Source organism: Macaca nemestrina, chromosome 6 (genome assembly GCF_043159975.1).
Source record: "Macaca nemestrina isolate mMacNem1 chromosome 6, mMacNem.hap1, whole genome shotgun sequence".
NCBI lineage: Eukaryota > Metazoa > Chordata > Mammalia > Primates > Cercopithecidae > Macaca > Macaca nemestrina.
Genome location: NC_092130.1, coordinates 112,795,537 through 112,811,376, shown reverse-complemented (window position 1 = coordinate 112,811,376; position 15,840 = coordinate 112,795,537). Strand labels below are relative to the sequence as shown.

The 15,840-nt window shown below is 38.9% G+C and overlaps 1 protein-coding gene across 7 annotated transcripts in view; it reads left to right on the top strand.

Moving 5' to 3' along the window:
* LOC105499461 (importin 11) overlaps window positions 1-15,840 on the top strand; it is a 229,150-nt gene that overhangs the window by 182,530 nt on the left and 30,780 nt on the right. For 5 of the 7 annotated variants that reach the window (XM_011772019.3, XM_011772017.3, XM_011772018.3 and 2 more), the window contains 2 exons: window positions 2,825-2,920; window positions 13,448-13,532. In XM_011772019.3, coding sequence (XP_011770321.2) covers window positions 2,825-2,920; window positions 13,448-13,532 — 181 coding nt within the window. Of the gene's footprint in view, window positions 1-2,824; window positions 2,921-12,841; window positions 13,366-13,447; window positions 13,533-15,840 lie in introns of those variants that run through there. The other 2 variants (XM_011772020.3, XM_071098882.1) reach the window with 2 other exon arrangements.

Here is a 15,840-nt window from a genome sequence, read left to right as displayed (position 1 = left end):
TATAGCAACTAAAAATGATAGAAGTGTACAGATTGAGGCTGTTACAAATCTAGGGCATTTAACTGCAGTTGGACCTCAGTGCCATTGAGCAATGTTTTTGTCTTTGGTCAAGACCCTCTATTATAAACATTGACCACTTGGCTCCAACTGCTTATCCACATGCCTAATACATAACCTCACCTTCTAATTCACAGAAGGAGGATAATTCAAAATGCATGAACTTCCGCTTTCCACTGTGAGCCTCCAAGGGAGTCTGTACATCTGTGTCCTGCTGCCTTATGTACGAAGATATCCTTTGTGTTCAGCCCTGCCTCTGTTAGGATCTCACTTCATCCCATCTCTGGGATCCTGCTCCTTCACCCACCCCTTTGGCACCTGCACTTTCAGCTGCTCAGCCTCTACTAGTCCATTTCCCTCAGCCAAAAACACTCCTTCAACCCTGCACTCCCTCTGGTTATTACCCTATTGTTTCCGTCCCTGGACAAGCTGCTTGAAAGAATGGTCACTCCCCTTCCTCAGCTAGAACCTGATTTATCTGATTACTTGACTTTTGGTGCTGTTGGTCACCCTCTCTTCTTCAGGGATACCACTTTCATCATCTTCCTTCTCATGTCTTTGCTCTTTTTGTATCCCCTGTTGGATTGAGCAAAGTCACCAACCTAGTCAAGTCACTCACCCAAGATGAAACCCAACAGTCATCCTAGACTCTTTCCTCCCATTTATCTTCCATAGCCAATTAGTTGCCAAATCCTGTGATGTTTACCCATTAAACATCTGTCAAACCTACCCCTTTCTCTTTATTCCCGTGGCCACCAAACCATTTCAGGCTGCTACCATCTCTTCTGATGTGGAGTGATCTTGGCTCCTCACCAACCATCATACTCCTTTATGTGGTTCTTTTTACTGCCTTGGGCAATAATGATGCTGAAGGGCCCCCCCAGAGAAGAAGTCTATACCAGAAAACAAGAGTGACCAGAAGAGGCTAAGCTCACAGAAGCTAAAGCAGCAGAGTCTTCAGGAAGGGAGACCAGTGGTGTCCACCCAGCAGAGATATCTCATGAGATATACTGAAGTGTGGCCCCTAGATTGCAAAAATGAATGTCATCTGCCCGTGGAGTAGTAGGGTCGAAAGCTGCATTGCGGTAGGCTGACGGGAGTCCTGGGAAGCCTAGAAAGTGAGAGTAGCTAGAGATGACTTCTTCCAAAAGATGAGCTTTGAGCTCTATAGAAGCAGTTTCTCAGCACAGTAAGGTTGAAGTCGTCTCCAGTCAAGCCTGGAGCACTGCCCTCTGAGTTTGGTCAGTATAAGGTTCTGGATTTCAGTCTTGGCTGTAGCTATTAGCAGCTGTGGGGACACTCCACCATCTCAGTCTTTATTGCTTGCCAATTGTAGCTGCTTTCAGCTAAGTTTATTCCTTGCTCAGGGGCTGTTCCAATTGTCAGCTCTTCCTCCTCTGGTAGGGAAAGTGGAAAACTATTCTTTTAATGTTACCACTGTTGTAGTCTCTACTGTTGTAGAAATTCTGGAGTAAGACTAATAAATCAGGGCTTGTTTCTTCCTTCGACTATTTCGATAAATTGTTGTTCTTTGCTTAACCCTGTTGAATGACCTAAGCAGATAAATACAGTTAAGGGGATATTTTATCTGGTTCTGGGTTTTAGTGCCTAAAAACTTGTTTAGTCTCTTAAATTACCCTAACTTGACTTAAACTTCCTGTATTTAAAATATAGTAATGCAAGAGTGACTTTAATTATTAATTAGGTACCATGTATAAATAGCATAATTATGGTCTGGTTGGATCTGAGAAAATTCTAAGGTGATTAAGGTTGTGATTCATTTCTGTCTTGTGATTGCTATTATGAAAAAGTGTTACATCATCAATTTTAGCTTATGTAACTATTTTGAAAAGTTAATTGAAAATTTAGTCTGTGTTACTGCCTGCTTGGACTTTATAAAAAGTCTATAAAATCTGCACGTTTATAGATTTACCCCCTAAATCTATAAAAATTAAAAAACACATACTACAATTTTTTTTAAGATTTCATTGCGATTTAATTTGAATTTGCCTAATGCCTAATGATTTTGAACATCCTTTTAGGATGCTCACATGCCATCTGTATATCTTCTTTGGTGAAATGTCTGTTCACGTTTTTGCCTTTTTTTAAAAAAATGTTTTTGTTCTGTTTCTTTTAAGAGACAGGTCTCTCTGTTGTTGTCCAGGCTGGAAAGCAGTGGCTGTTGCCAAGTGTGATCATAGTGCACTGCAGTCTTGAACTCCTGGCCTCAAGAGATTCTCCTGCCTCAGCCTCCCAAGTAGCTAGGACTACAGGCTTGCACCACAGCACCTGATGCCTATTTTAAATTGAAATTGTTTTTCATCTTAATGTGTTTTCAGAGTTCTTTTTACATCCTAGGTTCAAGTCCATTACCAGATATTTGTTTTACAAATATTTCTTCCAGATATGGCATGTCTTTCTTCTTCACAGTGTCATTAGAAGAGCAGAAATTTTTACTTGTCTGTACTCAATGTCTTTATCTTTGTAGTTATAAAAGTAACATAAGACTGTTATAAATCCAAGAATATTAAAATATTCCTTTACTATCGAATCTCTCCATCTAGTATTTAAACATACTAATTAGTGAAAAAGAATTTTGTAGTGTTATAGGCAAAGATAAACTTTTTGTTATAAGAAAATAGATTTTGAAAGTTTCTTTTGTATTTCAGAACTGGAATTTCTCTTCATGTTCAAGAGGATATTTCAGGGGGAAAAAAAACCTGTTCTAGTACTCCAGTTAACCTGTTTTGCTTTTCTTTTATTTTAGTGTTATCCAAGATAAATTCTGTGGGATTATAAATATTTCAGTGGAAGGCCTGCATGATGTCATGACAGAAGATCCTGAAACAGGAACTTATAAAGAGTAGGTGCATTATTTAATTAATCATAATTGGATTTGGAGGATAATTAAATACATGCTGCATGATTTTTTTCACCATCACTCTTTAAGCACAGTATGAAAGTTTTATAATTTCTCTTTTATACAGAAACGTTTTAATTTGTTATTTTGCTTATAGTATTTATTGTTTGATCTTAGTATCAGCTTATTTGTTTATTTATTGAGATGGAGTTTCGCTCTTATGGCCCAGCCTGGAGTGCAATGGCATGATCTCAGCTCACTGCAACCTCTGCCTCCCAGGTTCAAGTGATTCTCCTGCCTTAGCTTCCTGAGTAGCTGGGATTACAGGCGTGCATCACCACACCTGGCTAATTTTTCTATTTTTAGTAGAGACTGGGTTTCTCCTTGTTGGTCAGGGTGGTCTTGAACTCCCAACCTCAGGTGATCTGCCTGCCTCGGCCTCCCAGAGTGCTGGGATTACAGACATGAGCCACCATGCCCAGCTGGTATCAGCTTTATTATGTTACAGCGACAACCTGAATTGAGCTGCTTTGATTTAATCGTTGTTTGATGATTAAGTTTTTAAAATTTCAAATATATTTTAGCATATAAGTTTTTTTTCCTGGTATGTTCTGAGCATGCTCTTTTTTTCAGCTTTGCTGTTTATAAAGCCATCTCTAGCAAATGGGAAAGATTGTCACTTGAATCAAATTTTGTTGAAAAATATGGATAGCAGATATATGTTGTTGAATCTTATTAAACATATTAACAAAATGTGTCTGATACGTCACTTAGCTTTTGAGAACACTGGTGTTTGTATGAAGTGGAAATATCAAATTTTTTGAGACTACAAACCAAAAACAAGAAAGCATTCAATGTAGGCAGGTTTTTTTCTTTTTAAGTTAACGTAAGGGTTTGTGGTTGTATTAGTCCATTCTCACGCTGCTATAAAGAACTGCCTGAGACTGGGTAATTTATAGAGGAAAGAGTTTTAATTTAACTCAAGTTTTGCAGGACTGGGGAGGCCTCAGGAAACCTACAGTCATGGCAGAAGGGGAAGCAAACATGTCCTTTTTCACATGGTGGCTGGAAGGACAAGTGCTGAGCAAAAGGGGAAAGGCACCTTATAAAACCATCTGATCTCATGAGAGCTTACTCACAAGCACAAGAACAGCATGAGGGTAACCGCCCCCATGATTCAGTTACCTCCAACTGGGTCCCTCCCATGACATGTGGGGATGACGGGAACTACAGTTCAAGATGAGATTTGGGTAGGACACAGCCAAACGATATCCATTGATATGACTGCACATGACTGTAAATTGTATACATAATATGTAACAAAGTTTACAACTATATGTGAAACATTTAGGATATGATCAGATGTTCCTTGTCCTCTTTGGAGTATATGGTTTAGTTGAAGGGAGGACATGGCTGATAGCACAGTTAAAATACTAGTAATGAATACAGATGGTTATATCTTGTTTTGTGCAGGGAATACCAAACAGTACAATTCTGGATTTTGCTTTAATAATAAGTCAGGGAAAGAAAAAGGCACTATGTGTTATAGTCTTCAGGGAAGGAAGTAGAACAAAATTATAACGTGTTTTAACTGGAAGAGGTGAGAGTCTGAAAGTTACTAGAAAATTTAGAAATTATTTTGTGCAGTCTCATGGCATTAAAAATCAGGATATTAAGGCTCTGAAAAGTTGGCCGGTCACAATGGCTCCTGCCTGTAATCCCAGCACTTTGGGAGCTGAGGCAGGCAGATTGTTTGAGGTCTGGAGTTCGAGATCAGCCTGGCCAACATGGGGAAACCGTTATCTCTACTAAAAATAACAACAACGAAAGAAGTGGAGTGACACAGCAGATTTGTGGAAGAGTCAAGATGAGTCAAGGTGTCCATGTGCCAAGCTCAGCCATGAAGAGGAAGTTTTGGTTTGGAAGAGGGAATATGTTGGAAGTAAGGAAAACAAACCAGTTTTAGGATCCCAGCTAAAAAGGCCTAGACTTGATCAAACGTTAGTATTGATGAGTAGCTGGAACATATCTGACCACTTGTTTCTTTTATCCGCAGAATTGTTTGGTGATTTCTTTTTACTCTGGGTGGTACTTTGCATATAGAAACACAGTTGAGAAATAAATTACCAAGAGATACACTTTTCTGTCTCTGTTTCTACGAGTGGTTAGACTAGATCTCTGTTAAAATAATCTTCCTACTTTGTAATTCTGTGAATTACATAGAGTTCTATAAATTACAGTCCATGAGACTCTAAGGTATAAATAAACTTTCAGAAATGCCTGCGTGAGAAACATAAAGTACATACTTATGTAGCTAACTTAGATTTCAGCTTCCCCTTCCTATTTATTTAAACAGTTTATTCAAAAAAGTTAATTTTTCTGGTTCTGTTGAATTCTTATTATAGTCTGTCAACTGAGTGAATTGGAAAAAAAAAAAGGAAGATAACTCTATTTCCTTCACCTCCATCAGTAGTGTATTAGGGTTCTCCAGAGAAACAGAATCAAGAGGAGACAAAATATGTATATATATAAAGAAATTGATTGTAAGGAATTGGCTCTCATGATTATGGAGGCTGAGGAGTCCAAAATCTACAGTCGGCAAGCTTGAGACCCACAAGAGCCCATGGTATAAGTCTGAAGTATAAATCTGATCATGTCCCTCCAGTGTGGAAATCACCAGTGGACCTCCATTGTGTACAGAATACAGTCCACAATTGTTTGTATTTCATTAAGATTACTTAACTAGTTGGGCTCTGAAGGTGGAAGAAGTAGTGTCCCAGCTTGAAGCAGCCAGAGGATGAAATCTTCCTCATCTAGTCCGAGTTTTATTCAGGCTTTCAGTGGATTGGCTGAGGTCCGCCCACATGGGGAGGGCAAACTGCTTTACTCAGTTTATAGATTCAAATGCTAATTTCATCCGGAAACAGCCTCACTGATACACCCAGAGTAATGTTTAACCAGATTGCTGGGCACTCAGTATCTCAGTCAAGTTGATGCAAAATTAGCCATCACACTAAGAAAGCCTTGTTGACAGATCATCTTTGTATTCAAACTGTTTACACCAGGCACTGTGCAGTGTGAGGAAGCAACTGAGTCTCTGACGTGAAAGAGCCCACAACCTAGAAGGGGAGACAGGGACAAATGGAGCAATACCAGGTGTAAGAGAGAAAGGAGTCCAGGGAAACTGAGAATCATTCCTAACGATATGTAGTGGATTGGAGCCAACTAGTTAAGTAACCTTTGTGAAATACAAAGAATTGTGGTCTGTATTCTGTAGTCAATGGAGGTCTACTGGTAATTTTCACCCTGGAGGGACATGATCAGATTTATACTTAGAAAGGTCACCTTAATGCATTGTGGAGGACGACAGAGGGGGTAAATGCTGGTGAGTGGTCTCAGACCAGTGGAACAACCTGGGATGCATGTTAGAAATGCAGATTCTCCTTCCTTGGTACAGACTCATAATATCAGAATCTTTTGGGGGTCACACAGTAGAATCTGCATTGCAAACAGGAACTGTGATGGTTCATATACACTGTAAAAATTGAGAACCTACTGCTGTGGAAGTGGGAAAACCATTTAGGTAGCTGTTAAAGTAGTCTTATCTTGGTGAGCAGTGATGACGTGAATTTGAGATAGATTTTGGAGGAAGGATTAGCAGGAAATGGGGACAGGTAGGTATGGCTAGAGAGTGTTGAAAGGTGTTTACAGTTTGGGTGACGTGACGTACACATGCATATACAATTTTTAAAAATAGTTGTGCTTATACCTGTAGCCTGTGCTTATTTTTATACCTTGATTCGTCCTCATAATATATTGAACAGGCATTTTAAAATTTAAAAAACATTTTGTGCGGAAAAAATGGAAATGGGCTTTTATTTTCCCTTCTAATGATCCCTCTTTTTTTAAAGTTAGAAAAGTTTATCTTCCAAGATAGATAGTCAACAGTTGCCTGTTAATGCTGATACTGGTATTTCTTCAGGGTTGTACAGAAAATGCATTCTTTTGGAAGAAAGAAGAATTCCATTTTGAGAGTTGATGAATCTGTTTATTTGTTGGGGTGGTGTTGGTGGGTTTGTGGTTTGGTTGGTTTTTTGTTTGTATTATTTTTTTGGCTAGAGTTTTTATTAAGCCAAGAAAATATGCTAATGAGGCTAGAGATTTGACTTGTTTGCTTTCTGCTTGTATAGTTAGAGTGTTTCTCTTTTTTTTTTTTTTTTTTTTTTGAGACGGAGTCTTGGAGTGCAGTGGCGCGATCTCGGCTCACTACAAGCTCCGCCTCCCGGGTTTACGCCATTCTCCTGCCTCAGCGTCCCGAGTAGCTGGGACTACAGGCGCCCACCACCTCGCCTGGCTAGTTTTTTGTATTTTTTTTAGTAGAGATGGGGTTTCACTGTGTTAGCCAGGATGGTTTCGATCTCTTGACCTCGTGATCCGCCCGTCTCGGCCTCCCAAAGTGCTGGGATTACAGGCTTGAGCCACCGCGCCCAGCCGAGTGTTTCTCTTTTATTTCCTTAAATAATATTTTTGTTGAAAGGAATATTGGGAAATGAAATTGACAATCCGTTGCCAAGATTTGGGAAGTAAAAAGGAAGAAAGAATTTAGCGGCCCCACGTGGTGGCTCACACCTGTATTCCTAGCACTTTAGGAGGCTGAGACAGTAGGATCGCTTGAGCGCAGGAGTTGGAGACCAGCCCTGGCAACATAGTGAGACCCTGTGTCTTTAAAAAGAAAAAAAAAAAAAAAACTAAAAATCAGCCAGGCACACGCCTTTAGTCCCAGCAGCTGCTTGGGAGGCTGAGATGGGAAGATTGCTTGAGCCTGAGATGTTGAGGCTGCAGTGAGCAGTGATTGCACCACTACACTCCAGTTTGAGTGGCAGAGCAAGACCCTGTCTCTAAAAAAATAAATAAATAAATAAATAAATAAATAAATAAATAAATAAATAAATAAAATCTAGCCAGCATTCTAAGAAGCCTAGAGGCACTAAAATTTGATTAGAAAATGACTCATAAATTGTGGTTTTTATAGCTAATAATCTTATTTGAAACTATTCTATATTCTGTAGTCAGTGGAACTCCCCTGGTGATTTCCACACTGGAGGGACATAATCAGATTTATACTTAGAAAGGTCACTTTGGTCCATTGTGGAGGAAGACTGGCAGTGTAGATGTTGGTGAGTGGTCTCAGACCAGTAGAACAACCTGGGATTCTAAAAGTTAAAATTAGGCTTTTAAAAGGACTTTTTTCTCCTTCACTCAATACATTGACCCACTGGACCGCTCTTCAGAATGGAATGGAGAATACTAGAAGAAACATTGGTTCTGGAATTCTGACATCTGTATGTTACCTTAACTTGTGTAGATCCTAGTGACCTCCTTAGGAAGTCTCTCTCGCTTCAGTTTCCACCCTCTGATCCATTCTGCCCCACTTAAAAGCCAGATTTCTTACAGGATCAAGTTAATGGGGCTCTATTCTGTGCTGACTCAGTCGCCAGCTTTTTCTCTTGCCCCCCTGGGTTCTTCATCATTCTGCAAACATGCCATACACTTTTACACTCATGGCTTGACTAATATTTCTGCTTCTTGGTGTGTCAAGCCCTTATCCTCTTTAGCAAAAATCTACCTCTAAAATTGCATTCCAGACTTATAGAAAGAATTTATTCCATCTTTCTCTGTTTCTTCATGGCACTTTGTCTTTACTGCTAATATACAATATTTAGTTGCTTATATTCAGTCTAGTGACTGTAAGAGGATTTGAGACAGCGCATAAGAAAGTGCATGCTCATCATAACAGGAAACTATTAACATAGATTGAAGGGATTTAAATAAAAAACCTTGATTGGGGAAACCTGTGGCATCAGGCTATAAAACTTAGCGATATGCTTTCTAATTACCAGGATAAAAAAAGAAACATTAGGAATTACATGGCTCTTATTTTCAAGTAGAAGGAAGTAGGTTTATCAGGTGTTAAACTTAAGACAAATCAATTTAACAGAGTTTGATTGAGCAAAGAATCCTTCACAAATTGGGCAGCCCCCAGAACCAGAATTGGTTCACAGTGTCTTCAGCACTGTACCTGGTCAGACAATATTTATGAGCAGAAAAGGGAAAGTGAGGTACAGAAAAGGGAAATGGGGTACAGAAACAGCTGGATTGGTTACAGCTCAGCATTTGCCTTATTTGAACATGGGTTCAACAGTTGGCCACCTATGATTGGCTAAAACTCTGATTGGTACAATAATAGGTTACAATCTCTTTACACTTCCAGTTAGGTTACACTTTACTATGTACAAAGAGACGTTCAGGCTGAACTTAAAATATGTGAGGAAGAAGCTTTAGGCTAAATGTAATTTAACACAGGAGAGGGAGATTCATATTTCTTCTCATTGGGGTATCATGCCCTGAGCCCAGAAATGCATTTTATTTATTTATTTATTTATTTATTTATTTATATTTGAGACGGAGTCTCTGTCACCCAGGCTGGAGTACGGTGGCTGCAGCCTCCACCTCCCGGATTCAAGTGATTTTCCTGCCTCAGCCTCCCAAGGAGCTGGGACTACAAGCACATGCCACCACGCCTGGCTAATGGCTAATTTTTTTAGTAGAGACGGGGTTTGGGGATTCACTGTGTTAGCCAAGATGATCTCGATCTCCTGACCTCTTGATCCACCCGCCTTGGCCTCCCAAAGTGCTGGGATTACAGGCATGAGCCACCGCACCTGGCTGAAATGCATTTTTAATTAGTATTTATATAAGTGACTATAAAAGGACTGCTTGTTTTAACAATAAAGAATTAGTTGTTTCTGATACCCTAACAACTGTAGGTAAGTGACTCCGGGATTAGCTGACTGTGGCCTTAGCAACATCATCAAAGCCCCAGGTTTTTTCTACTCCGTCCCCTCAGCGCATTAACCTCATCTGCAGGCTAGCATCCCTCATCAATAAAAAGTAGTTCTAGGCATTACAGTTCATGACAATGCCACTGACACATAAGTAATCTTCTTCCTTATGTCTTTTTTCAGATCGAGGCAATCCTTATCTGGAAATCATTGCAGTAGATGTCTTCTTATGTCTAATTGGCCAGAATTCCTTAAACATGCCCCTGCTGAAAGTAGTCATTGACCAGGGGGATGGGATCTTCATTACTGATTATTGAACTACTGGCATTGGGGGTCTGGGATCAACTTTTTCTGAAATAGTGGTAGCATGGAAGAAGAGGAAAACTGGACAGATTCAGGGTTCAGTTAGGAAAGAGGCTGATTATATAGACAAGCAGAGTGTCCACTACAGAGCCCAACTGAATAGTGTCAGTTTTGTCTTATGTGAAACAACCCATAAATTGTTTCTTCTCTTTTTTTTTTTTTTTTTTTTAATATGGAATCTCGCTTCGTTGCCCAGCCTGGAGTGATCTCGGTTCACTGCAACCTCTGCCTACCAGGTTCCAGCAATTCTCTCATCTCAGCCTCCCTAGTAGCTGGGATTACAGGCACGTGCCACCACGCCTAGCTAATTTTTGTATTTTTAGTAGAAATGGGTTTCACCATGTTGGCCAGGCTGGCCTTAAACTCCTGACCTCAAGTGATTTGCTCGCCACGGCCTCCCAAAGTGCTGGGATTAGAGGCGTGAGCCACTGCACTCGGCCTGTAAATCATTTCTTATATAAACCTAGCTGAAAGTCAGTTACATAGCAGTTAAAAAAAAAATCATTATTAAACAATTTATTGGAGGCCAGAGGTAAAAAAATATATATAAATAGGAAGCATATTGGTGGTTTGGCCTAACATAGGACTGGGGTTAACAGAGTGTGTGCCCCTCACAACTTCCTCAGCAACGTTAGCATCAACATTATGGAGGAAATGATGAGAAAGCATCACAGAGGAACTTGTGAGAAATGCAGATTCTCAGGCTCCATCAAAATCTACTGAATTAGACACTATGGGAGTGGGGCCCAACTGTGCTTTTAACAAGGCCCTTCAGCTGGTTGAGCTGAAAGCTCAAGTTTGAGAATTGCTGATATTGGACATTAAGAAAATGACTTGAATACTTGGCCTTTGTTCCAGCTATCCCTCCTGTGCACACAGATGGGCTCCAGGTAGAGTGGAACTAAGCTTTTTTTAGACAGTTGCACTTATTCTGTTCAGGTGCCAGAATAAAGGCAATTTTAAAGCACCCAAATTTGATACCCTGAAGTAGTGAAAAATTCATTTAGACAACAAAAATTTTGAGGAAAAATACTGTTTATCAGTGCTCAATGAATGTTTGTAAATTCAGCTTTTTCTCATCTGTAAAATGGCTGAATTACTTAGGGCAGAGTTTGTATAAATTAAATGAAAGGTATTATTACTACAAGTACCTTTAAACCCGGAAATGACTTAAAAGGTTTCACTTTTTTCATGCTAACACCTGTTGGTTCTGTTTAGCTGGTTGAAGTTTCTTCTTGAGAAAGATTCTTACTTAGCAGGCTGGAGTGCCTGGATCTATTCGGTGATTTCTGCCTTGAGTTTAGAATGGAGGAGTGGCCACTTATATTCATGTTAGTCATTCCTATTTTAAACTGTTGGGTTTACTATTTTTATTAGTATATTACTGCATGCACAGTCTACACACTTTAGTTTATTAGACATCTATTAATTCTTACATGTCTTTTATGTAAAGCATGATTGTCTATCTTTAATCTTTGTCAACAAAATGAGATTTGACTTTTAATTGGAAATTTTTCTGCAGGACAGTTTTAACTTTGGGCTTTTCAGCCTCCCAAAGTACTAAGATTACAGGTGTGCACCGCTGTTCTGTCTTAGGGTGATAAATCTTTTAATTTAGGGAAGGCAGAACAGAGCATTCACTATATGAGTAAGTTAACAGATTTTGGAAAGCAATGGAAGAATTTGATGCAAAATAAAGCATGCTTTCGTGCAGATCCATAGTCATTGCAGTTAGAATTCAAGTTTGCAACAGACATAAATTGACTAGTGTAAAGGAACCCCATATTATTCAGTTCTAAAATACAAAGTGGGATGTAGACCTTTTTAAGACATTTCACTTTATTAAATAGCTTTTGGGTTGATAGAATAGTGTAATTTTCTCACTTTGTGTCGGAGTCCATTGGCCAGCTACTTGTGCTACACTGTATTATATCATGGCAGACAAAAGCATTGCAGCCCCAGGTCAAGGGCATGCAGTGAGTTAGGAATTGAGTTCCTGCCATTTTTCAGGACTTCTTATTTCTAGCCTGAGGTTCTTTTTGATCCCACCGGTGGGCACTAACTGAATCAGAGGCAGTCACTCCAAACATTGCTTTTTTAATGATAGGAAATAGAAACAAAAGGCACTTGTTTCCACTGCAAGAATGAGCCTGATCAAGTTTTCTGGTATCAGCACCTGTGTTAGTTCTCTGTGAAAAGCTATTTACACAGCTGAGTCAGGAATTGTCCTTCACCTGTACTTGCTACAAAGCAACAGAACCCAAACTTTCTTTGCCACTGTTTATTCGTTAAGAACTTATGATCATGCTGGGCGCGGTGGCTCACGCCTGTAATCCCAGCACTTTGGGAGGCCAAGGTGGGCGGATCACGAGGACAGGAGATCGAGACCATCCTGGCTAACACGGTGAAACCCCGTCTCTACTAAAAATACAGAAAATTAGCCGGGCATGGTGGCGGGCGCCTGTGGTCCCAGCTACTCGGGAGTCTGAGGCAGGAGAATGGTGTGAACCCAGGAGGCGGAGCTTGCAGTGAGCCGAGATCATGCCACTGCACTCCAGCCTGGGTAAGAGCGAGACTCCATCTCGGGGTAAAAAAAAAAAAAAAAAAGAACTTATGATCGTGTTGATAAATTACTGAATTCTCCTGTTACAAGTTAGGAAACTGTGGGGTTTGTTCCATCAGTTTGATTCACTAGACTGTTGATTTCTGGTCTCCCTAGAACCATTGTTGACTGAACAGGAAACTGTTTCTGTTATCTCTGCTAATAGTAAAGAGCACGGTGCAGATATTCAAAATAAATGATGTGTAACTACCCAGAAAGTACAAGTGCTATCAGGGACAGATTCCTCATAGCACAGTAATGTCATTTGGAACACAAGGTAGATTGTTACATAATTAATATGTTTGTGATATCTAAATTATTGCATGTTTAAAATTCTGTAGATGTGAAAATTTTGGGGAAGAAGAAGTATATTTTAAGAGTTTATGTCATTTTTTAATAACATATAAAGGGTATGCATGCATTACTTTGTCAGCTGATGTTTCATTGTTTCAGAAGTTGCGTGTAAATAAATTACTATCTGAAATGCCCAAGTAAAATGCTGTAAAATGTTCTAGTGTGGCCCTTTTTATAGTGACATATCTTTTCATAATTCAAAAATTTTGTTAAATTTTAAATCTAAATTGTCTAGTCTTTTTCTCACATTTTGGTGTGAGAAACTAAGAACATAGAATTATTCACGTTCTTAGTGATTTTAAGGGCTTATTTTTAAGTGTATTATAGATATTTTTTATTTAAAACATGTTTTTTAAAAAATTATTATAGCTGTATGTTGATGTCTCATCTTGAGGAACCAAAAGTAACAGAAGATGAAGAACCACCCACAGAACAAGATAAGAGGAAAAAGATGGTAAGTTATAAAAGTAGCTTCTAAAAATGAAGAACCATATATTATCATTTTCTGTAGGTTCAGAAATGTCTGTTTGTCCATCCAGCTATATATCTATCCATCTATCCCATGTTACAAAATTAATGTAAAGTGTACCCTAAAACAGATACGTTTTATTCCTAGTACAGAAAGTTAAGGATAATTTTCCATCTGAAATAACTGTTGCTTGTCTTACTGCAGAGCAGATGATTTAGTGTTTTACTTGTGGAAAGTTTGTGACCTGCAAACCTTATTTAAGTGGAAATGTGTGTTCTTCTGTTTTGAGGAGATGTGCTGAAATTTCCTTGCATTGCCTATTGTTTTATAGATCTTCACATGAACTTTTGCTGACCTGCATCATAGGCTTTTATAAAAATGCCCTTAAATTAACCACAACTAGTAAAAACCACTAATTCTCACCAGAGCAATCTGATAGGGGAAAAGAACAAAAAAATAGGAAATACCTAAAATATCTTGCCTTTTAAAATTATATATAATCTTGAATGTTTAAATATTTATTTTGACCGTGAATATAAAATAGGTACATAGGAAACTTTTTCCCCTTTTCTTTTGGAATCTTTTCTTGTCTTCTGGCCTCATCATTTAACTAACTTTATTATACCTTCTTTCCTCATTTGCAAAATGAAAACAATTGTATCTGCCTCATAGATAGAATAAATAAATATTTAAAATGGTTATGGATACCTAGTAATTACTCTGTGTTAGCTATCGTTTTAATCTGATCATTGTATTTACACCTTGCATTACAGCACGTTAGCCTTCAATGGCTTCATCCTTAGCTTATAGCTAACATCGCACTGCTCTTAGAGCATGTGCAATGCTCTTCTTTTAAACTGTTTGAATTTAACTCATTTTACTTTGCTTTACGCTAGGTATCATCTCCCTAGCACATAGTATAGAGAACAGGACAACATCCAGGGATTCTTAAGACCTGAATTCTAGTCCTTGTTGTACTATTACTTGTAACCTTGAGCAAGTCACCTTGTCTTTGTAGATCCGTTTTGCCTCATCTGTGAAAAGTGGCAGAAATTGGATTAGCAAATTTCCAGGGCCTGTGAACTGAAAAATTACTGTTAAAACTCTTAATGTCATTCCTTTTCTTCCCCCAAAACAATGTTTATACATGTAATAAGTCCTCATTTAACATCACTGATAGTTTCTTGGAAACTGTAACTTTAAACAGAACAACATATAATGAAACCAGTTGTACCATGGGCTAATCTAAACAAGAAGCTCCTACAGCATATTTCTGGTCACAAAAAACATCACCAAACTTCTAAATGAAGATCCAAAACACTTCTAATATTTAACATTGAAGTAAGTGTGAGCTGTACATACATTTAAGAAATATTAATAAAAACAAGTTAAATTATTTTCCCCCTTTTTTGGGGAATCAGTGAGTGATGATGGTTGTGGTGGTAAGTTAAATCAAGGAATAAATGTTTGCAAAGTGAAAATTGTAAGGAGCACCTCCTACTACCTTGCAGTTCAAAAACAAAAAGAACAAATCTGGCGAGCTTGCTGAAAGCTTTCATACAGCAGCATTTATATGCATTTGTATGACCATAATTTGTATTCATTCATTCCTTCATTTTTCCAACCCACTTATTCTGCTTTAGGGTAGTGGGTAGCTGGAGCCTATCCTAGCAGCTAAGAGTGCAAGACGGGAACCAGTCCTGGATAGGACACCATTTCCTGACAGGGTGCACTTGCACACACTCACACTCACTCAGATGGGAACAATTTAAACACGCCAGTTTACCTAATGTGCACATCTTTGGGATGTGGGAGGAAACTGGAGTACCCAGAGAAAAGCCACACAGACGTGGAGAGAACATGCAAACTCCACACAGACAGTGGCCCCAGCCCGAATCTATTTGTTTTTCTTATCAAAGTTATAATGAAATGATGTTAGCAAGGACCTGCTGCACAGTCATGCACTGCTCAACAACACAACATTTCGGTCAACAGCAGACTGCATACCGTAGTGGTCCGATAAGATTATGATACCATATTTTTACTGTACCTTTTATGTGTTTTGATGTGTTTAGATACATAGATACCACTTTGTTATAGTTGCCTACGGTATTCGCTACAGTAACGTGCCGTACAGATTTGTTGCCTAGGAGCACTAGGTTATACCATATAGCCTAGGTGTGTAGTAGGCTGTACCATCTAGATTCCTGTAAGCACACTCCATGATGTTTACACAGGGAACTTGCCTAACCATGCGTTTCTCAGAACATATCCTCATCTTTAAGCAATGTAT